Genomic DNA, 24,593 nt, shown 5'->3' with positions numbered 1-24,593 from the left:
ATTTGAAAATTTTTTTTCTTAGTTGTAGTTGGACACAATACCTTTATTTATTTTTTATTTATTTTTACGTGGTGAGGATCGAACCCAGCAACTCATAAGTGCGGGGTGAGCGCTCCACCGCTGAGCCACAACCCCAGCCCCACCTTGTACAAATATTCTACAAAGCAGGTCCAAACACTTCATGTTTCTCGTAAGCATTACTCTGCCAAGCCCTTGTTCTACAAAGAAATAAAGGATTTTAGATTTTAGGAAATAGCTCCACCCAAAGTCTGTGAATGCAGCCCCTGCACACTCACTAAGCAGGGAGCAGACTCAGAAAAGGCTGTTTTGTAAATAAGGCTTGCACACAGGTGGGGCAGTCTGACTTGTGGCAGAACAGGCACAGGATGTGACCCTGTACACCGAACCGAGTCAACAATAACAACTACAGTTGAAAAAGGAAGAGCAGAGAGAGAAGGGCTGACACATATGTACACCTGCCTGGTCCTTGCCATCATTTCCTCCTCCTAGCAGTCCCCACAGCATACCATCAAGTCCTGCAACTCAAAGTGTGGTCAGCAAACGACATCCTCCATGCTACCAGGACAGTTGTTGGAAATGCAGACTTTCGAGCTCACCCAGACCTAGCAGACTGAACTTGCTTTTTTTTTTTTTTTTTTTGGCACCAGAGATTAAACCCAGTGGCACTCAACCACTAAGCCACATCCCCAGCATGTGTGTGTGTGTGTGTGTGTGTGTGTGTGTGTGTGTGTATATATTTTGGTAGTTGTAGATGGACAGCTTGCCTTTATTTTATTTGTTCATTTTTACGTGGTGCTAAGGATTGAACCCAGTGCCTCACACATGATAGGCAAGTACCCTGCCACTGAGCTAAAGTCTCAGTCCCTCCCCAGCCCTTTTTTATATTTTATTTAGAGACAGGGTCTCACTGAGTTGCTCAGGGCCTCGCTAAGTTGCTGAGGTTGGCTTTGAACTCGAGATCCTCTTGCCAAAGCCTCCAGAGCCGCTGGGATTCAGGTGTGCGCCATCATGTCTGGCTGAACTTTGCTTTTCAATCAGATTCCCAAGTAATTGGTAAACACTTGAAAGGTAGAGAAGTTCTGCAGCAGAGCTTTCAAAAAACACATTAGCTCTGGCCCAGCCACTTGGAGGCTGTACCACCAGGGGCAAGTGACATATGTTCCCTGAGTCTCACTGAAAAAGGAGACGATAGGACCATTTATGGGAATTCCCTTGGCCATTCACGTTAGCTGGCGTTCCCTTCCACTCCAGCGCAAGGCCTCAGTTTCCAAGCACCATTTCTGGCTGTCACCCACAAATCCAGAAGGCTAACACTATAATCCCATCTGCTACTACACCTTTCCTACAGCGGCACGACACCCTCCCTCTTGACAGCTGAGATGGAGTGGGTATGAGATGACAGTCTCCAAACCTCAACCCCGATTCTTACCAAGGGTCCATTGGGCTCCACTTTCCTCTGAGTTTGGAAATCAGCTGTGACATTGCTGCCTGGAAATAATGAGAGGGAAAAGGAAAGCCAGTCATGGGAATGATAAGAAGTTAAGTAACAAATGCCTTGAGCCTGAGGCCCTGCTGAAGTCGGAATGTTGGTATCCCTCCAAAATTCCTAAGTTGGAATCCAATCTCCAGGATGAAGGTGTTAAGAGGTGGGGCCTGTAGGAAGTGTCGAAGTCATGAGTGCACCTCATGAATGGGATTTAGGGCCCTTATGAAAGAGGCTCAAGGGAGCACTGCCCCTTCTATCATGTGAGGACACAGTATGAAAGTAAAGCTAGCGTGGTGGTGCACACCTGTGATCCCAATGACTCGGGAAGTTGACACAGGAGATTCTCAAGTTCAAGGCCAAACTTGGAAACTTAGGGAGCCCCTATCTCAAAGTAATTTAAAAAAGGGGCTGAGGATATAGTTCAGAGGTAGATCACTCGTCTAGCAATCCCTAGTACCACACACACACACACACACACACACACACACGCAAAAGTGACATCACTAGACACTGAATCAACTTGATCTTGGACTTCCAGCATCCAGAACTATGAGCAATAAATTGCTGTTGTTGATAAATGACCTAGTCTAAGGAATTTTGTTATAACAGCCCAAATTGATGGAGACAGGCCTCCTGCCCTTCTCCACACCCTCATGGGCCTGGAACACTCTCCAAACTGGCTTTAGGCTGGACTCAGATCATCCATTAAAAGATATGTGGGGGCCAGAGAACATTGCTTCCTCCCTGAGCAGGTCCTGTGGTCTCCCTTGACCACTCGCCTGAGGCCTTCCTTTCACAAGCCTGCCCTCCTCAGGCTTCCACACAGGTCATGGGTGTTTCCCTCTTCCCATGGGCAGCTGGTCGACCTTAGATGCTCCCTAAGGGATGGGCCTGCCCTGAAGACACTTCCTTGGAAGCCTCCTCAGCACCACACACATAACAGTGCCACGAATACTTGCCAGCTAATTAATAAGCCACGGGGGTGGGGGATGCGGGTGCTTTTGCTGTGTTTCTCCCCAAACAATAAAGCACACCCTGAATCCTCATGTGCACATTGTCAGCCATTCTGAACCACCTGCTCTCGATTTTTCTTTCTGAAATATCCCAGTAGGATGCCTAAACGTTGTCTCGTCTTCTGTGTCTTCTACATTCCTTCCTCTTCTAAAGAGGATTTTTCATGGGAGTTCATAACCCACTTGAATCAATCTGTGAAATATGGTATATTAAGAACTATGTAATGTTTTGAACAACCAACAATAAAATAATTAAAAAAATAAATAAATAAAATAAAGAGGATTTTTCCACAGAGAGGTAACGGGCTGCCTCACGTCTGGCTAAGAGTGACAATGTCCAGTGTCCACACCAACAGGAGCAGGTGCCAGCCCGCCTGACACTTTGTGATCCACACCCGCGGAAGGTGTCCCACCCAGTGTGGAGGCGAGGCCAGTGAGACCCTTTAATATCTGCTTGCTCTCAGCTGGGCCTTTGGTGCTGAGCAAGAAAGAACAGAACCTCACTGGCTGTATTTCTCACTGTGAAGCATGAGGTGGCATTCAGATCTTTCAGTACTGTCCTCAGGAGCCTCCTCCTGAGATCCAGCCACCACCGTCACTGGTCAGTACCCTTTCTCCCACACAAGTGAACGGAGCTAGCGTAAGTCAGGCCGGGGGCCACCTGTCCCAGCACCTCTGCTTTGCAGTGGCCTGTTCTTCAGCCCCCATGGGAACAATCAGTCACTTCACTGACAAATCCTGCTTATAACAGACTCTTAACACTCTTCAATTTGTTCCTTCTGACAGAAAAATACTGTGCTTTTTTTCATGACTGTGATGGGCGGGCAGGGTGCCAATGTGGGAGGAGACCAGCATGCCTCTTCCTCTTCAGCTCTTTGTAGATGAGTTAGTTACTCCATCACCAAACGCTCTGAGCAATAGACCACGTTTCTAGAAATACTCAGTTGACTTAAGGTCCATTCTTTTCATCTCCTTTTTGGTAACATAGAAGAACCTTTTTCAACATACAATTTCAGTCAAACTTCCACCACTTCAGACTCCTGTGGGTCCCTCTCAAGGGAGGACAACCATTAGATATGCCATGTGTTTGAAGTGGCTTATACATTAGGGGAAGAGCAGCAGGGTTTTCATGCTTTTTGCAGAGTTGGTCTTTTTTTTTTTTTTTTGGTAACTTTTTATCTTAAAATAATCTCAGTCTTATAAAAATTGGAAAAATAGTACAAAGAACACTTATATTCTCTTCACTAAGATTTGCCAGTTGTTGGCATGTTACCTCATTTATTGATCAGTTTCTCCTTCTATATAATATACACATAATTTTTTTTGAGCCATGTGAGAATAAGTTACAGACAGGATGGCCCTTTGTCCCTAAATATTTCGATGTGTGTTCCCTAAGCACAAGGAGTACTTTCCCCCCCTCCCTTGGTACTGGGGATTGAACCCAGGGATGCTTTACCACCGGGCTACATCCCCAGCCCTTTTTTATTTTGAGATAGGGTCTAAGTTGCTCAGGGAATTGCTAAGTTGCTGAGGCTGGCTTTGAACTTGTAATCCTCCTGCCTCAACATCCCAAGCCACTGGGATGACAGGCAATGTACCACCACACCGGGCAACAAGGGCGTTCTCTAAAAGCACAATACCACTATAAAAATCAGAACGTTAACAATCACAGTACTATAATCTTCAAACTTTACTCAAAATTGTAACTGTCTTAGTAATATCCTGTGTGGTGGGAGGCGGGGTGGAATCCACTCTAGGATCCTGTTCAGAATGACACTCTACATTTAGCGGTTATGTCCTTTATGACAGCTGCTCTCAGTCTAAGTGAAGACTCCCTGACATTTCTTAAAGCCAGAAGCCTCCTAGTCACACTACCCACCCATTCAGAAATTTCATTAGCTAAACCTCTGCAGCTTACATGTGAGTCTGCCAAGACGCTTTTTGAAGCATCTGGCAGACGCCTCTGGGCCTCACAGCTCAGAGTCATGAGTTATGCAGAAAGATAACAGAAGTGTCGAAAAGTTTCCTGCACAGAAGGGCTGACAGGCCTTCAACACCAGCCAGTGGCTGACTTTAAATTGTGCTCAGGCTACAACACAGCACAAGTCTGACAAAGTGGGGGGACAGGGGAAGCAGATGAGGGCAGCAGAGTCTGCCCCAGACAGAGCTTTCCAGCGTAGGACATCTCACAGTTGTAACTGCTCGCCCGCATCCTGACCCCACTCCAGGGTCTAGCTCTACAAGTGCTGAAAATGAAGCTAGCCTGGAAACTCTTGTCCTACGGGCTTAAATAAGTCAATCCTCTGCAACGGAGGGGTGCGATTATTCTTTTACTTTCTACTTAATGCTACAGTTGATCTTAAATGTCCACCAGAGGCCCTTATGCTAAAATGCTTGGTTCTTAGCCTGATGCTATTGGGAGGTGGTGGAACCTTTAAGGGGTGGAGCCTACTGGGAGGTTTTAGGTCATTGGGGGTACTGCTCTTAAAGACAATGTGGGGCCCTGGTCTTTTGATCTTTCTTTTTAGATTCGCAGCCATAAAGTGAACAGAACTTCTCCACCATGTACTCCCACCATGACATACTACACTGCCACAGGCCTAAAAACAATAGGACCAGCGGAAACCTCTAAAACCGTAAGCCAAAACAAAATTTTCCTCTTTTTATTATCTCAGGTGTTTTGTTACAGTAACAGAAAGCTGACAAACACACTTGATAAGGGAAAATTTGAGAAAATTCATTCAATCTGCCCATGCCATATAAAATAGCTGCTGCCCATACTGACTGAGTAAAGAGCTGATTTTAAGCTATGTTTTCTGTTTTTACAAATACCAACCTGTTCCAAAGTCCACTGTGGCATACAGGCCCTGCAGGGTTCCGCACTTCAGGAAGCTTTTTTGAGCCCCATCAGTGGTGAACAGAAACACATTGTCACCCAGATGGTGGCGGAAGCGCTTCTGCAGGAAACGCATGTAGTTAAAATCACAGGCAAAGTAGGAGCCATATTCATTTTCAACCTGCAAATTTAAAAAGAAGGAAAAATTAGGAGATGCCAATATATCCACTCTAATGCAAGCTTTGATTTAAGGAATATATCTAAGCATCTGCCAAGATGGCATGGCTTAATGACTATCAGAAAAATGTCCTTTCCTCAGTTGTCAAACCGACTTTTCCAAAAAGCCATTCAGCATACAAAGCAAAGCTATGTTCTACTAACCCTCCTCCACTATCTACATAAAATAATACGAAAACAGCAAATTGGGTTATGAATTGTAGTGGTATTATCTCATAGAATAGATACTTTAAGCATTACATAGAAATGCCTTCCAGTGATAGAAATATTAGGCAATGGAGAAAAATGAAAAAAAATTTAAATGATCTGCTAATTCAATGATCCACAGATAACCACTGTAAGCATTTTAGAATTTAGCCTTCCAGATTTATAAACACAACACAAATATCTTCTTTCCTCAAAACTGGAGAAAGTTTTTGAATAGGACAAAGTTTTAGGAAGGACCAATGCTGGATATAGATGCCCCATAGTTTATCCCATATCCTCAGGTTGAACCTCGAGGGTATTCCGGTTTTGTGCTTCATTACCAGTACTTGTTTTGTGCTCAGTAACTTCAGTGGTTCTAAACCAGGGGCACTTCTGCCCTCTTCCGGGGGGACATTTGGCAATGTCTGGAAACATTTTGGGTTGTCACAACAGGGAAGTGGGTGGTGCTAGTGGCATCCAGTAGCTAATGGCTCAACACCTTTCAGGGCACAGAGGAGTCCCACAACACAGCATTATCAGGTGCAAAATGGAGATATTGCTGAAGCATGTATTCCCAGTGAGGAAGAGAGCATCCCCACCCAGGGAGTGAAAATTGATTCTTGAAATTAAAAAAATGTTATTCGCTGGGTGCGATGGCACACGCCTGTAATCCCAGCAGCTCAGGAGGCTGAAGCCGGAGGATTGAGAGTTCAAAGCCAGCCTCAGTAATCTAGCAAGGCCCTTAGCAACTCAGTGAGACCCTGTCTCAAAATACAAAAAAAAAAAAAAAAAAGAGCTGGAGTCAAGTGCTCCCGAGTTCAATGCCAAGTATCAAAAAAAAAAAAAAAAATCTTATTCTCTTTACACAGATGTACTTACAGTACATGAACAGATATATAATATCCCAGGTATTAAAATTTCTTGTGGTGGACCAATAAGAAAAAAAATGTCTAAAAAGGTTCATTATGGGGCAATGGAAAAAAAAAGATTAAAAAACCTGGCTCTTGAACAATAAGATGAATGGATTTCATGTTGAGTGAAAAATGCACAACAATGAAAAATCCATATTGGGGGCTGGGGCTCAGTGGCAGAGCACTTCCCAGCATGTGTGAAGACACTGGGTTTGATCCTCAGCACCACATAAAAATAAATAAAGGTATTGTGTCCATATACCACTAAAAATATTTTTTAAAAATCCATACTGGACAATCTCCCTTATAGAAAGGTCAAAAACCAGACAATTAAGTTTGAGTACACACATAGGTGGTAAAAGTACATAAAGAAAAGATAGATATTGACGGCATCAAAGCCAGGGCAGTTGGGAGGGGAACAGCACCTGGGGAGCTGCTGGGGTGCTGCTAGGTGCCGTTTCCCATCCTTGGCTGGTAGTTATGGGGGTGCCCACATTATGATACTGCACATTTATGTATATATGTTGCATTCCATAATTTATGAAAGTTCAGAAAAACTATCCAACCCCAAAATTTCAACCTGCACAAAAATACAGAACAGATCTTTATAATAGTTTTTTTTTTAATTTGTAGGTGTAACTATGAATTGAACCTATGGTGCTTTACTACTAGCTACATATCCAGCCCTTTTTGTTTTATTGTAGTTTTAGATGGACAATATGCCTTTATTTTTTTATACAGTCCTGAAGATCAGACCCAGTGCCTTACACGCGCTACACTAAGCTATAGCCCCAGCTCCCCGCAACCATTTTTTTTTTTAAGACAGGGTCTTGCTAAGTTATAAGACTGGCCTCAAATTTTCCATCCTCCTGCCTCAGTCTCCCAAGTCGCTGGGCTGGGATTCTGGCATGTGCCACTGCATCCAGTGAAAACATTGCTTTTAAACATAAGCATGAGAAACCGAGTCCGCAGAGAAGAGGTGTCCAGCCTGAGGGTAGCTAGGCGAGTTAGTTAAGGAAGCGTCCCTGCAGGTGCTATGGAAGGAAAAGCATCTAGCTGGGGAAGAGGAATGGATAGAAGGGATTCCAAACCACCACTAGCCTGATGAGGCCCAGGGCAGAGTTGGAGAGCCATGAAGATGAACTAAATGCTGTTATTACAGTTTGGATTTAAAACATCCCTCCAAAGCCCAGAAGTTAAAGGCTTGGTCACCAGCCTATCATGCCAGTGGGAGAAGTTAGGTCATTGGGGCATGCCCTTGGAGGAGATGCTGGACCCCTGACCCCTTCCTCTCTCTTGTGCTTTCTTGCTACCAGGAGGCACAGAGGCCACCTCTTCCATGTGCTCCCACCTTGAGATTCTGTGCCACCACAGGCTCAAAGCAACAGGACAAAGGACCTGTGGACTGAATGAAACCCCTGAATGAGTCAAAGTAATCCTTTCCTCCTTATAAGCTGATTTTCTCAGGTGCTCTGTTCATTTTGATAGAAACCTGACTAATGAAGCCACCAGCATTATCAGCACAGTCCCCCTCCTGGATGGTTTCATGCAGGACCATTTTCTCAGAGAGGAGCCCTCTGGCAAGTCATTCCAATTATGAGTTCAAGAAGCAAAACAGACTCCAGCAAGCATGCCCAATACCAAAATCTTTGCTGGTCAAAAAGCCATCTGGAAGGAGGAGGTATTTGGAGGAGAAAAATCTTTTTGAAATAATCGAGCCCAGTGTTAAGAAAAGCTTTGCAAATACTGGCAAGGTTCTTTGTTCCTCATTTTCTGTCTTTCTGCTCTTTTAATAAGAGCTATTGAAGTGACTGTGTCTGTCTCCCTTTATGATTAGGCTGCTACTCAAATGACTGGCTCCCTTTAGGATTCAGAAGTTCACAGCTAAATTTAAGGGTCAGCTCTAGCAATTAAGTCAGCTTAAAGCTTCTTCATGTATGTTCTCAGCTGTATAGCTCCCAATGTTGGTTTTCTTCCCCCAAAATCTCACTTTTTCAAGTCTTATTCAATGATTACCATTGCACTATGTATCTCAAAATAAACAGATTTGTAGTAAATGCATATACATGATTTTTTGGGGGGAGTCCTGGGTATTGAAACCAGGGACTCCTACATGTTAAGCACATGCTCTATTAGTGAGCTGTACCCCAAATTCCTGGGTAGTTTTTTTTTTTTGGGTGGGGAGGGGTAGAGACAGACAGAGGGGGATGGAGGGAAATGAGGAGGGAGAAGTACATTTGCAAAACAGCATAGGGTCATGGTTAAAGGCCCAATTGTCCACATGCAAATCTGAGCTCTACCACTTCCTATCCATGGGACTCCACCTGCAAAATGTCCTCATTTGTAAGAGATTGACCATGCCTATCTCACCGGTTTGTTAGGAGGAAAGTTGATGCATGATGTAGTATCTGGCATCTACTAAGTGCTTGAAAAGCTAGCAAGTAAGACCATACTGGAGCTCTATACTGTTGCCAGTTAGAGAAAAATAAATAGAGGCATGGGAAGGCTGGGGTGAGGGTAGGGGAAACACAAATGGAAAAGGGGTTGCAAGACCCACAGAAAAAGTCAGAGATTCAAAGGAATGCTGCTTTTTCTAGAGCAGAGGTCAGCCAACTTTTTCAATAAAGGGCAGAGGGTAAATAATTTAGGCTTTTGGGACTTTTTTGCTACTGTAGTTCCAAAGCAGCCCCAAGTGTGGCCATGTTCCAATATACTCTGGTAAGAACAGGTGGCAGGTTAGTTTTGGCCCATGGGCCATAGTTTGCAAGTCTTCTTTCTACAGTAATTAGGAATTAGTTATACTCTTCCAGTATTGCACACAAAGACTTCTAAAGTTGTTGCTCTTTGAAAACAATAGACATAAACAGGCCCGAGAGGTCATGATGGATACCTCATTAACTGGATGAAGTCAAGTTCCAGGTAAAACTCCTAAATTATTTTCACCTTGAATGTTTTCGGTAGATGTTTATCTTTGGCTTGTTTTAGGTACAAACTGAGATAAACATCCGTGTGTGCCAACCAACTCGGTGGCACTGGCTTTGCTAATTCCCTCCAGAAGAGGAACATTTGCAGATCTGGATGAATCATAAGGGCAAGCCTGGTTTTCTGCATCTGAAAAACACCAGCAGTAAAGACCCCACATGGCCTCAGCAGGACGGAAGCATTCCAAACTACCTCATTTTGACCTTAGCTACTGCAAAGTTTCCAGGGTCTCCTCAAAACTCCCTGGGAATGCAGAGGAAACACCAACCTTATGAAGTGAGTAAATCCATTCTTTTCTACCTCTTGACCTAAAGAAATCAGCTCTTGCAGAAACCTTTACTCACAGAAACACCAATCATCCAGTTCTTTCCTATCCAACCTATCCACCTCTAGTCAGTTCTAGAACCATCTTGTGGGTCTGGGATATGTTCATAAACTCATGTGACCTCATGGCTGCCAGGCCGACACATGCCAAGTTGAGGAGACTAGAAAAACAACTGTTCAGAGATGAAACAGGATGAACTGCCACATGTTCTTCCCAGCAGGAGGCGTTAACCAAAGGATCTGAGAGTCCTCCTGAAGCCAAGTCAGTCAAGTAGAACAGCTTTTGGATAGAGGGAGACAGGCACCAGCCTCAAGACATTAAGTGGAGTCAGGCATGGTGGTACATGCTTATAATCCCAATGACTTGGGAGGCTCAGGCAGAAGGATCACAAGCTTGAGGTCAGCCTCAGCAACTTTGCAAGGCTCTGTCTCAAAGAAATTAAAAGTGCTTGGGGATTATAGCTTAGTGGTAAAGGGCCCCTGGGCTCAATCCTTGGTTTAAAAAAGAAAAAAAAAATTAAAAAAAAAAAAGATACAAGTGGGGCAACCATGAAAGGTGATTCACAAAGAACTTCTATTGATACGAAAAAATGCTTTTGACGTAAGAATGAAGTGGGAAAAGCCACACAGGAAGTTGGTCATACAGCATCAACTTACTCTGTAAAAAGAAAAAAAAAATAAGTGTGTGTGTGTGTGGGGGGGGGATTATGGTAAAATATTCATATCCAAGGAAATTCCCAAAAATGTGAAGTGCTTTTCTTCTGTTCCTGAGGTTTGAGGAACAGTTGTCTTTTCTCTTTCTGGTATTCTTCTGTACTTGTCAATTTAGTAACCAAGGGGCAAAAATGATGGTGGAGTGGAGGAGGGGAATTCAAGCAGGTAGAGATGAGGGGGAAAGAAGGGCAGAGTCACCTAGGGTCAAATTAAAGTCATCTGAGGTCACTGGGATGGACACGAGGAACAATATGTCCCCAAGACAGTCAACTTTGCTTTCTTCCGCAGAGTTAGTACTCGATTCCATTTTGGGAGGCATTTCCACAACCAAAAAGTGCAGAAATGGAAAGTGATTCAAGGAGAAGCAGAGACTGAAAAATGGTAGCAGCTAAAAGGAGGGTTTTCACCCGAGATGAGGGAAAAAGGAAGAAAACCCAGCTGTGCAGAGCAAAGGTTGATCAAGTTTCAGACTTACTATCTCCACACATGAAGATGCCGCTCTCTCTCGGCTTAACCAGTACAGACTCCAGATGAATAAAAGATAAGGGGCATCCTGGGGCTACGTGCACATTGCTCTGTGAACAGCCACCTGGCCTGCACGAGAGGACATCTCCTTCCCTTATGCGGTTGCCTAGTGGCCACCTGACCCGCTCAGCCCTCTCAATACCTCATTCCACCTACACCTGAGGGACAAGGGAGAGCATGCTCCCTCCTCTAACCAGTCCCTACAACCTGTCCACAGCACCGTTTGTTGAAAAGAAATCTGGTCCACACTCCCTTAGGGATTGCCACACTGTGTTCCTTTGATGTTCCAAGATGCAGTTTTACATCACCTTATTCATTTCAATAAAAACAACCCTTATAAATGGCCAACAAATGTGGTCTGACATTTCACCTAAGTGATTTCGCAAACACCAAAAATTGTTCCAGGTCAAGTGTCCCGATTTTTCATATGGAAAATATGTGCCACAGGATGGATCCCACGGTGTTCTTAGTGTTTGCAGAACTAAGAACACAAGGAGGGAGAGTGGGATCAGGAAGCTGGAGAGAAAACACAATGGCCCCTATCACACCCTCTTTCTATTCCAGGAATAACTGATGGCCTTAGCAGGGCAGACTCCAAAGCATTTCAGTTCCTGCAGCATTCCTGCATCCAGGAGATATTGCACGAGAGAAAGACGCAGGCTAGGAGATCAGCAGAAATAGGGTGCAATCTGGATTCTGCCACCAGCCGACTCAACCTTTTTGAACTTGTTCATTTCAAAGGCGGTGACTAGAAGAACCGCACAGCATTTTTAGGGCATCCTGCACAGAACACAGGCATTAAAAAATGGTAATGTGAGAGCCAGGCAGGGGCATATGTGCCTGTAGTCTGTAGGATACTTGGGAAGCTGAGGCAGGAGGATCACTTGAGCCCAGGAGATCAGGGCCACCTGGGCAACAGAGAGAGACTTATTCTTTTGGGGGGGAAATGCCAATGCCTTCCCTCAATGCAGATAAAGTAACTATCATCTGTGGCATTACCCCTCAGAATAACAGAACGCTGAAGCTCATGTCTGCATCAGTCCTATCACCGATATAAGGCAGATGGATGAAGACCTGCCCTGACCCTGCCTCCATACTCAGTTCCACAGTTACCTGCACTGTTATAATCGGCCCTCCATTCTGATAGAGCAGAGGTCTCATCTTGGGTAGAAGGACTCCCAACCATTTATCCACAGCCGCCAGGTAATCTGGACAACAAGAGAGGTTTAACACATCACACAGTGTTTAGTTAGAAGAGACATTGATAAGGCCTTATTATAGCACTGATTAGGATATAACAAGACCCAACAATTACCTTCCAAAATGGGATAGCTACTCAGAAGGAAAGTCTGATCAATGTTGTCCTGAAAGCCAGTTTTCCTCAGCTGAGCTCCTTGGTGGACAAGGCTTGGTATGCCTGGTGTCTGTCCTCACCAAGGGCCCTGGGAGGTATCCAGGAAAGGTTTATGAACAAATGGAAGAGTGACTGAAGGCCATGTTCCCACCTCAATCACAGTAAGGCTTTTTTTCTTTTTAAAATAAAATTATATAATTAAATTTAAAATAAATTATATATTTACATTGTCAAAAGGAGATTATAAAAGCCTATACTTTTAAAATGTGTCACAGGGGCTGGGGTTGGTAGCTCAGTGGTAGAGCACTCTCCTAGCATGTGTGAGGTACTGACTGGGTTCGATCCTCAGCACCCCATAAAAAGTAAAGGTATAGTGTCCATCTACAATGAAAACTATTTTTTTAAATGTGTCATGAAGATCAATGAGAAATACATGTGGAAATTAATGATACATTAAGAGTGCGAAACAGAGGAGTGAGCCAGGCATGGTGGCCCATGCCTGTAATCCCAACTATTCAAGAGGCTGAGGCAGGAGAATTTCAAGTTTGAGGCCAGCCTGGGCAACTCGGTGAGACACCCTGCCTCAAAATAAAATTTTAAAAATAGCTGGGGAGGTAGTTGCCTAGCATCTGCAAGGTTCCGAGTTTGATTCTCAGTACCGCAAACAACAAAAAAGACACAGAAGACTGATACAGTAAGAGGAAAACACATATACAACATAATATTCTAGCCTTTTATACACTAGACTTAGTCAATTTTAGCTCTGGTTATAACAGTGTACCTTACCAACAACATCTCAGTCACCTCCACCATCCCCAGGAGAAATCAGTCTTTTGAAATTAAATGCAGCCACATGGGCTCTTCTGACTATTCAGAGCTTATAGCTAAAATAATATCTTATTGGTTAAAAAGAAAAAAAGCTCTCATTCACATCTCTCTCTGTAAAAGACAACACTGCAGCTACCAACCAATCTAGCAACACCACCCCAGAAACTCTGTCTGCCATTTTGATTAGGTTGGTGCAATCAGTGGCTGTGTCACATACGAAGCATGGAGGAAGAAAAACAACACTGGAGTCAGCTGGTCAACCCCAAACAGGGCTCAATGTCAATTCCAAGAGTTACCAGTAAGATCTGGTCGAGTTGTCCAAGAGAGTAATATATATTTTGTACTGGGGATTGAACTCAGGGGTTCTTAACCACTGGGCCACATCCCCAGCCCCCCCTTTTTTGGGGGGTATTTTATTTAGAGACAGGGTCTCACTGAGCTGCTAAGTGTCTCGCTAAGTTGCAGAGGCTGGCTTTGAACTCACAACCTTCCTGCCTCAGCCTCCCGAGTCACTGGGATTACAGGCGTGCACTACCACGCCGGGCCAAGAAAGTTTTATTCACTATGTGTTCAATGTCTGATGTAGGACAGTGAACGGCAATTAATAGACTAAATTTCAGAAGTATTTGTGCAGAAGTAGCTCAGACTTCAAGACACTTGACTCTTTCAATATCAATTATCTATCGTTCATAAATTCTCTTAAAATGTCTCTTCCCAACTTACCTGGGTCAGAAGAGCGAAGAACAATAGATTCTTTCTCTAATAACCAAGCAGGTAATCCCCCCTAGGACAGGAAACAACAAAAATAAAAAGTATTTCATGAAAGGAACTTAGAGGAGAAAGAAATTACCATTAGAAGACATGGAAAAGAAATGCTTCAGGGAGAAGGAATAAGCTGCATTTTTTTTGGTTTATAATCTTTCAGGGAAAATGGAACATAGTAAAATTATAATCATTCTGTTTTAATGCAACGTATTGAGAATCAAGGCTCTATTTTATACAATTATTCCACTTAACATCACAACTACTCTCTGAGGTAGACAAAGCGGATACCACTAGCCACTTCTGACAGATGAGAATACTGAATTATGTGAATGAACCACCAAAAGAACCCATGCTCTGACCCTGACCTGTTCCTTTCCTTCTATAGTAACAGATCCCTGTGCTGGGTATAGTCACAGGCTCGGGCAATCCAGAATTACAATCTTATTTAAACTGCTTCAATTCACTTTGCCCAGACCTGCTGCCCGCCAGTCTCCCAGGCAGGCAGAGCCCAGTCTAGCCACACTCACCATGTCCCACTCTGCACAGATGTAGGGCCCAGGCCTCAGGATGACAAGCAGTCCCAGCTCATGAGCCAGCCGAATGAAATATTCCACATCATGGTCCTCAGAAAACCGGTACTGTCCTGGCTGGGGCTCATGAAAGTTCCAGGGCACATACCTGCCAAGACACACACAGCCTGTTCCTGAACAGTTGGCAGTCACGGAGGAGGAGGGGTAGGAGAAGGGGGCATTCTTGGGACAAGAGAGGGAAGGGAAGAGGCCTAGTTAGGGAAGAGTTTTCATAGCAGCTACCCAAGCTAATCAGACTTAGTGGGTACATTTGTAAGTTCCTGACCCACAAAGAAGGTCCATTCCCATGTAATGCTTGACTTCAAATATATGCGAGTGGTAACACAGGAACTTGAAAGTTTATTGAAATCCAGGGCCTTGGGCTTGTTAAGCATAGGCTCTACCACTGGGCTATACCCAATGGCCCCCATGAAAACAATCTTTACCAAAAAAATGTATCAAGAAAAAAAAAAAACACCTTTCAACACAGTATAAGTTTTAAAAAGCAAAATATAAAAAAAAAATTACATGAACACTCATTCTAGAAAAATTGTATACACCTGTGTAAGGCCTGGAAAATAAAAATATTTGGCTAATATTTTAAGAGGTACCTTTACTTGGTAAAAAAATAAATAAATAAACTTTAAGTAGGCAAACCTCCAACACCTACATCTGGACAAAAGATTTTGTCAGGAATTGCATGAGAAGGAATAAAATAACCAAAACAACTCTCAGCTCCCTGGTTACCTACAGCCTGGGATACACAGTTTAATGTGAAACCACCCCGTCCCTTTATACAAGTCTTTTTTGATGATGGTAGCTTATGTCCTTTTCCTACAACCCCATGATTTCTGAGTTCCCTGGGACAGATAGCCTTGGTCTGGTCTACCAGAACTCAGTGCAGAAAGTATTAACAGATGAACCTGGGTTCACTCTACCAGTGGTCTTAGACCCAGAAATAATGAGTGGGACTCTCCCTAACCATCTCCTCAACCATCTAAAGGTTTCCTCACCGCTCATCTTTGAAAAGTTATCTGCAATCCACATCAGCACTGCAAAACCCAGAGTGGCCAGCCACCCCAACTTTCTTCCCTAGTCACCAGGCAACATCAGAAGAAATGAAGAGAGATAACAACTGGGGTAATTCTATAGTCTGACCTTATACAATTACTCCAGCAGAATCAAGAAGACAAACTGGTTTCAGGAATCTACCTTTGCCCAAGTTCACTCTGCTAAGAGCTCAGAGAAGCCTTGGCTGCCTACACACACTCACGTTGAAATCCTAGCTGGACCTCTGACCAAAGCTATGACAGTGGGCAAATTTCAGTTTTACCAGACATAAATGGGAACAGTAATGCCTACCTCAGAGAAAGGGATCACTTGGGTCAAGTGCCCTATACCTGGTAAGTGCCCACTGTTACTTTGCCTTTTTATTATTATTATTTATATGTGACAGCGGAATGCATTACAATTCTTATTACACATATGGAGCACAATTTTTCATATCTCTGGTTGTATACATAGTATATTCACATCAATTCGTGTCTTCATTACCTTTGCCTTTTAAAGCTGATATTTATTTTACAACTTCTGGTGACACAGTTCAAGGTTGGAAGAAGTGCCCAGTTATCTGAAGAGCCAGGCGAGCTCATGATAAGCCCCGCCCAGGAGGCCACACTACACTGTTTGCCATTTCTGAGCAGTGCAATAGCTGCTCTGGGAAATGCAGTAGCACCTTCTCCAGGTGTGGATGTTCAGTCCCAGGTGAGAGCCAAGCGCCTTCCTACTTACGTCTGGATGGCGTTCAGCCCAGCCATCCTCATCTTCAACAGCCGGTCCTTCCAGTAGAAGCGCGGCACTCTGAAGTAGTGAATGCTTCCAGAGATGTAGCGAAATGGCTTGCCATCCTTGAGGAAGCGGTCCTTCTGGTAGTCGATCTCAAATGTCCTCTTGGTGACATTCTGCAGAGCAAGAACAGGACATTAAAGAATCTCCATTTTCTGCATTTCAGAAGCAGATGCTTTGACAGCAGCAGGTGATTCCCTGTCTATTTAGTTCACATAATGTGCTGATGGAGTTCATGCTTGGTTTCTGGGCTGTCAAACAAATCCCAGCCAAGCCAGGCCCACCGTGTGTGCCCTCAGGGAACAGAAGTCTTTAAGGAAGATGCACACGAAGGATTCTACAGGGCTCAGATCCCAGACGCCAGCCCTGATCAGATACGCGTGACTGGGATTATGTGTCACTGTGCTGTTCAAAGGACTTAGGAACAGATCATGCACACATTTGTGGCTACAATCTGCCTAAGTACTTGAATGAACTCAACATTAGTGTCACTGGGATCACTAAGACCTGTTAGAAAATTCTAAGTGTAGGGGCTGGGGTGTGGGTAGCTCAGTAGTGAAGTGCTTGCCCAGCATGCAAGAGGCCCTGGTTAGATCCCCAGCACCACAAAGGCATTAGGAGAAATTCTAAGTGTAAAACAGGGTAAACAGCAATGGATTTCAAGTTTGCATCCCTAAAGCCCCATTGTAGCTGTCGCACCGAGACCCAGAGTTACCTGGGAAAGTTTTCTCTAATCCTACATCTCATCCATAATTATTCAGGGTACCACTAGAGGAACTTTAAAGGCAATATTTTTCAAATTGTCTGCTGCAATCCAATTTGCGAGCAATAAACTCAATTTGGGTGTGGATCAGCACCTTTTCAAAATGAGTAGAAAAATATCAGAATATATCACACACAGCAAAGTAGGTTACTGGATGAAAAGTTTGTCACGTATACACATGTGGAACTACTCCACTGGGTTGCATTGTAAGATTGTGTTTATAGCAACAACGACTTTTTTTTTTCAGCCACCTCAGGAGCTAAAAGTACCAGGATTTGAAAGAAAAGGCCTCAAAAGGGGCTGTCGGGGAGAGTGGAACACTGCACTCTGGTGGCTAGAAAAGGACTGCAACAGACAGCAGGTGCCCACAGAACCCGGGTTGTTAAGAATCCACCTAACCGGTGTCCACTATTGGTAAGATTCCTTGTGCATCTTTAGGCTTTCAAAAGTCAGAATACCAGCTTTAATTATAGTAGCACAGTCTGGGGTAGCTGTGAGGGTTGTCCTTGAAGGCATATCTGGAAGCAATTGTGAGAGTTCAATTCCCAGATCCTACCTGGACTGAACTCCAACTGGGGAGGTAGTTAGTGTCCAAGGACTCAGAGCAGAATGAACGGAGTTAATGGAAGGCTTCACTGGATGTGGGTTACATCTCAATGAAGCCAAAACAAAATAAACTAATGTTTTTTAGCCAGGCTTAGTGGCACAGGCCTGTGATCCCAGTGAGCTGGGAGGCTGTGACAGGAGGAGTGCAAGTTTAAGGCCAGCCTCAGTAACTTAGCAAGACCCTGTCTCAAAATAAAAACTCAGGGAAGGGGAGGCTGGAGTTGTAGCTCGGTGGTAGAGTGCTGTCTCACACATGAGGCAGGGTTTGATTCTCAGCACCACATAAAAATAATAAAAAAAAAAACTTATTTAATTGAAAACTAGAGATGTTGCTCAGCATTAAATTGACCCTGGGTTCCATCCCCAGCAAAAAGAAAAAAAAAGTGTTGTTTTTTTTTTTAAAGGCAAGTGTCAATTTAATATCACTATTCTCTTTGTAAATAAAGCTTTAATTTCCATTCAAAGGCAAGAGTTTCCTAACTCACAAGAAATATAAAGAATTTCTTAGAGAATGTGCCCCAATAGATGATTTTGAAAACATACTCATCCTATGTGTGTAACTATCTGTTGGGAGCGGTGCAAGTGACCCTAAGGGCCCCCTCCAGCCAGATCCCCCCATTTGCTTGAATCTGGCCAGTAGTGGGACCCTTGTGTGTTGTTCTTCTGACAAACCACTTAGGTGTCCAGAGCATGGTGACCCCTGAATAAGTGTTATCATAAGAGAGCACTTTACCAGTTGCCTTCTGGGCCTAAGGAGAAACATGCGTGTTTTGTTTACCCTCCCAGTTTCATTGAGATGTAACTTGAAAGAACAATCAAGGCTTGCCTTCAGAGAAAAAAATGCCTGTTTATTGAGGCAGCTCTGCATATTTATAGAGCCGGGGGTGGTTTGACAGTTGAAACAGTTTAACAATTTAACAGTTTTTTGGAAGCTAGCTTGGGGTGCGTCCTAATTGGTGGATAAGGATCATGTGAGCCAGCAGAGCTCACCATTGGACAGCAGGATCATGTGAGCCAGCAGGGCTCACCATTGGACAGCAGGATCAGGTGAGCCAGCAGGGCTCACCATTGGACAGCTCTTCTTGGGGGATAGGGAAGTTAGTCTTTGGAGCCAGAGTGACTCTCAACACTATCAAATAAGGGTTCTCCACAAGTTCCAGGAATCCAGCTTAGTGTCAAAATTGTCCCAAGCTCAAGGCTGTGGATACAGTTCCCAAGTAACGTGGCTCCTCCACTGCCCAGCCACGTGGCCAGCCCCACTAACCGCCCCTAAAGCAGGGGTAGAGCTACATAGTGGTGACCAGGTCTGGCTGGAGTGCAGGCAAGCGCAGGCCACATCAGACCAGGGCATGCTGATCTGTACTGTGGTGGCAGCCAGTACTGGGCCTGTACCTGTCCCCCACAGGGTACATCCCAGAACCCCCCAGAGCAATCACCATCCCACGATCTCAACCGCCCCTTCCCTAGATCCCTGGGAAAACAGAAGTGGCACAGATCTGAATGGGATTACAGAGCTGACCAATAGCACTGGCACTTTTCCAAAGCCTGATTAGCATAATTTATATCAATAGCATTGGTTACAAACTCTGATGGGTATAAATTGGACAAATCACATTGGCCCAAGTGCTATATAAACCCCTAGGCAGGCACACACTCAAATGGAAACCCCTCTAGGGTCCCCTCTGCCCTATAGGAGTTCTGTTTCTATTCACACTTGAATAAATCCTACTCTTACACTCACTCATCCTCGTCTGTAGATTTCATTCTTTGAATTCACAAGAATCCAGAAAGAAGAAACTGGTGGTGAGGGGCTGGGATCTGCTACAACACTGGAGGGCATAGCCCACCACGAAGAGCTGCAGATTTCAGAGGCTGGCTATTATGCAGATCTCATCTACCAGTAATGGTGGAGAAACTCAGGTTTCACCAGAACCACATTTAAAACCAAAAAATGATTGCATGGATGTTAAGGACTGTAAGTTTATAATAGAGGGAAAACATCAATAGTCACATTAGGAGATTGCTAAAGTCCCCAATTATTATTCTGAAAAGTTATACAAAGAAAGAGCCTCCCTTTCACGTAAACACTATTTTAGGTTAACCAAAACCTTGACAATGGATAATTCTTCACAGAATTTCAGCTAAGAATGGCAGAAGGAATAAAAGAATGTGAAAATACTCTTAACATTTAGCAAAATGAATTTAAGCTAAACTCTGACAGTCTTGAGTTGTTACTGCCATGACTGCCCCAAGTAGCTCCAGCCAGTTTTCTTTAGCTTCTCTGCATGCTATAAACATAAAATTATTAGAGTGGTAGGTGGCCCCTAGCTCTGTGAGTGCCGTGAATGTGCCCAACATTCTTGATATTAGCTTCAGATAAACCAGGTACTTTAGGGCTTGGATGAAGTCACTTTTGTCCTGACCATTTTATACCCTCCTCCTTCTGACCCAAATCACAGGATGCATTGGACTTGCTGCCAACCAGGACCATGATTCTGTTAGTCTCCGACAAATTGCACTTTGTACAATCTTGGATCTGTCTATCTCTAAGGTTTCCTAGCACTTAGTTCTCATGTACTGGCCCTGGATTTGATTTAAATTTAAATTTAACCAGAAATTTAAAATTTCTGCTCAATTTTAGCCTTAGTAAAAGGAGAACATAAGATCATGTACGTCTCAGGTTTTGATTCAACGTGAAGTATGTAGTCCCACTAGAAAGTGTTTCTCACTATTGAGCGTAAATCACAATTGAACCTAGATCTAATGATACCATACAGAATCAATAAGCCAAACCCAAGATGTGGAATATTCTAAAAACCCAATGATACTGATCCAGTTGCTGCAATAAATCAATGTGATTAAAGGCAAAGAAAGGGAATATTAGAAAATAAAAGAGAACTTAAGAGGAATAATGACCTAGTGAAATGTGTGAACCTGGTTTGGATCCTAACAAACCACAAAAACAAACCAATGACACTGATATAGGAAAAATCTGAACATACATCCGGTATTAGTATTAGAAGCATTATCATTAATTTTGTAACTACTCAAAAAAAAAAAAAAAAAACGGCATGGAGACTATCATACAAAAAAAAGTTCAAGAGGAATATGGAAATAGTTATGAGGAGAATACTCAGACATCTAAGAAATGACTTAAAGTCTAACAAGCCAGCAGAGTGCCATGATGACTCAGGAGGCTGAGGCAGGAGGATTGTAAGTGCAAGATCAGCCTCAGCAACTTAGCAAGGCACTATGCAAAATAGCAGGACCATGTCTGAAAATAAAAAAAATTAAAAGGGCTGGGGATATAGCTCAATGGTAAAGCACCCCTGGGTTAAATCCCCAACAACAAAAAACAAACAAAACCAAAATGATAGGCCGAAAAGAAAGAAAAAGAGCAAAGAAAAAAGTGGATAGGTTCAAGTTGGTGATAGATAATAGGACCTCTGGGATTCTATCTGGAAAGCTGTATAATAAAAAATTTGTTAGAAACATTTGATTTAGGGCTGGGGATGTGGCTCAAGTGGTAACACCCTTGCCTGGCATGCGCGGGGAGCTGGGTTGGATCCTCAGCACCACATAAAATAAAAGATGTTGTGTCTACCGAAAATTAAAAAAAAAAAAAAAGAAACATTTGATTTACCTTTACCCCATAATTTTCTCCATACTATTCCTATAAATATACAATTTGTCTTTTACTGCAACAATGTTTAAGCCAAATTGTCCTTCAGAATAAGAAGTCCTAAGAAACAAAAACATGTTCAAAGACTTAAAAAAAAAACCTATTATTTTTTATAATATTTATTTATGTATCTTTAGTTTTAGGTGAACACATTATTTTGTTTTTTATGTGGTGCTGAGGATCGAACCCAGTGCCTCCTGCATGCTAGGCAAGCACTCTACCACTGAGCCACAACCACAGCCCCCCAAATAATAGCTTCTCTAGTAACAGCACAAAACTGGAAACAACTCAAATTTCTACACATAGAAAAATGTGTAAACTGTAGTGTATTCATATGATGGAACACTACTCAGCAATAAAACAAACCAACCACGGGACTGGGGATAGCTCAGTTGGTAGAATGCTTGCCTCACATGCACAAGGCCCTAGGTTCAATCCCCAGCACCAAAAAAAAAAAAAAAAGAGAGAACAAACCACTGGTATTTGCAATAACATGAATAAGTCCCAAAAGTGTTCAGTGAAAGAAACCTTACACAAAGGTTGTGCACTGCATGAACCTAGAACAAACTTAATCTAAGTTGGGAGGAAAAGTCAGAATTGTTACCTGTTATTTTAATCCATTTGTGCTGCTATAACAGAAAATCTGAGACTGAGTAATTTATAAAGGACAGATTTATTTCCTATAATTCAGTAGGCTGGGAAGTTCCAGATCCAGGCAACCACATGTGGCAAGAGTCTTTGTGCGGCCTCATCCCATGGAAGAAGGTTGAAGGGCAAGAGTTCACAGGGAAGGGGGATGGGGATGAGGAGGAACGAAGTGGGGGAGGAAGGGAAAAGAGAGAGAGAATGAATCCAACTTGCTTTTATAAAAACCACTCATGTGATAACAAAACCACTCCTGCAATAATAATCCACTCACAAGGGCAGAGTCCTCATGGCCTAATCTCTTAAAGGTCCCAGCTCTTGACATTACTGCACTGGGAATAAAGCCTCTAGCACATGAACTCTGGGGGACACCTTCAAACCATAGTGGCACCTATAGGAGAGTGGGGGCAGGTATTGCCTGGGAAGGGACATGAAGGAACTTTTGGGGGGTCTTGGTAATATTCCAGCTGAGTAAGGGCTTTGGATTATGCAGACATGGGCATTTGTTAAAATTCAAATATTCAGGCTGGGGTTGTGGCTCAGTGGTAGAGCGCTTGCCTGGCACTGGGTTCGAGCCTCAGCACCACATAAAAAAAGTACTGTGTCCACCTACAACTAAAAAATGAATTAAAAAATTCAAGTAGTCTACTTAATTTGTGCTTTTGTATGTAAATTCTACCTTAAAAGGAAAAAAGTAAAAATATTGACCCCCTAATAAATGGCATGCACACTCAAGTATTCTGAGGTTGAAAATGGCACTGTTGTCTGCGACTTACTTTAAAATGCAACTAAAAAAGCAAATTGATGGACTTGAACAGTGAAATTTTCCAACCCTCTGTAGGTCTGGGAAAACTTTTTTTTTTTTTTGCCCCTGGGGATTGAATCCAGGGGCACTTAACCACTGAGCCACATCCCCAGCCCTTTATATTTTGAGACAGGGTCTTGCTAAGTTGCACTAAGTTGCTCAAACTGATCTTGAACTTGTGGTCCTCCTATCTCAACCTATCACATCGCTGGGATTACAGGTGTGGGCCACCATGCCTGGCTCTTAGTAAAATATCGACACAAATAGAAAAGTGAACTGATAAAATAAATTGTGGTCATAAGGTATATGTACTGCATGTGCCTGTAGGTGTGTACAAGTACATATGTGCACACATTTGTGTATGCTGCACGCAACACACATACATGATGAAATGGTACACAGCTCTTAAGAGTAATAAGGTCCTTTGCCCCTGCCTGTGAGCAAAGATCTCCAAGATATATAGGGTGAAAAAAGCAGGGAGAATAGGGTTTTTGGAAACATAGCCACATTGGTGGCAGTTCTGCAGAAGGTCCTGGTCAAACTCAGTATGCACTGTGCGGACAGCATGTCAACTCAAACTCACAGCTCACGTCTTACTGCCCCCAACACTGGGGGAGCCTACTGAGTGCACGAGCCCAAGAGTGCTGGCAAGTCCACACCTCTGGGGTACGCCTTAACCAACCAACATTCTCACCTTTCAGACAACTCTGGAGGTACTCTGTATACTTTTCAGGAAGGTCTTGGCAAAATCATGTTCTTGTTACCCAGAGTGATAATCACTCTGCACATTCTTGTGTAGGCTTCGTCCCTTACTCCTGTTTTTTTTGTTTGTTTGTTTTTGTTTTATAAAAGCAACGAGGAATATCTTAATATGCTACTATGGAGTGTAGCTCAGCGCTCTACTGCTGAGCCACAACCCCAGCCCACTCCTGTGCTCTTAGATGGCTCCTCAAGCCACCTGTACCCAAGGCCTTGATTCAAGCTCTGCTTCCAGAGGATCCCAGATTAGACCATATCTGGTACCATTTGTACTAACCATTGGACATGGGCCGGATGAGGTGGCACATATCTGTAAACCAGGCGTCCCAGGAGGCTGAGGGAAGAAGCTTACAGGTTTGAAGCCAGCCTCAGAAACTTAGCAAGGCTATAAGCAACCTAATGAGAGCCTGTCTCAAAATAAAAAAATAAATAAATAAAAAGGGCTGGGGATATGGTTCGGTGGCTCAGTGCCCTTAGGTTCAATCTTTAGTACCAAAAAAAAAAAAAAAAAAGAAAAAAAAAAGATGGTGGGGAGAATGGCTGGGGATATAGCTCAGTGGTGGAGTGCCCCTGGGTTAAAAATATGTGTGTTGGGGCTGGGGTTGGGGCTCAGTGGTAGAGCACTTGCCTAGCATGTGAAGGCACTGGGTTCAAAACTCTGCATCTCATAAAAAATAAAACGAAGGTATTTTGTCCATCTATGACTTAAAAAAAAAAAAAAGTATGTGTGTTGCTGG

General features: G+C 43.4%; 1 protein-coding gene across 1 annotated transcript in view; it reads right to left on the bottom strand.

Annotated features, from left to right (window-relative positions):
• The window catches only part of GLB1 (galactosidase beta 1), a 93,125-nt gene that overhangs the window by 54,952 nt on the left and 13,580 nt on the right, over positions 1-24,593 (bottom strand). The window contains exons 2-7 of the mRNA XM_081284384.1: positions 16,543-16,712; positions 14,710-14,860; positions 14,141-14,201; positions 12,349-12,443; positions 5,357-5,537; positions 1,451-1,509 (exon numbers count right to left, since the gene is read on the bottom strand). Coding sequence (XP_081140510.1) covers positions 1,451-1,509; positions 5,357-5,537; positions 12,349-12,443; positions 14,141-14,201; positions 14,710-14,860; positions 16,543-16,712 — 717 coding nt within the window. The remainder of the gene's footprint in view (positions 1-1,450; positions 1,510-5,356; positions 5,538-12,348; positions 12,444-14,140; positions 14,202-14,709; positions 14,861-16,542; positions 16,713-24,593) is intronic.

This window comes from Spermophilus citellus, assembly GCF_964194105.1.
Source record: "Spermophilus citellus genome assembly, chromosome: 3".
NCBI classification, from domain to species: Eukaryota; Metazoa; Chordata; class Mammalia; order Rodentia; family Sciuridae; genus Spermophilus; species Spermophilus citellus.
Note: the sequence above shows the minus strand (reverse complement) of the source record. Positions and strands in the feature narration are given on the sequence as shown.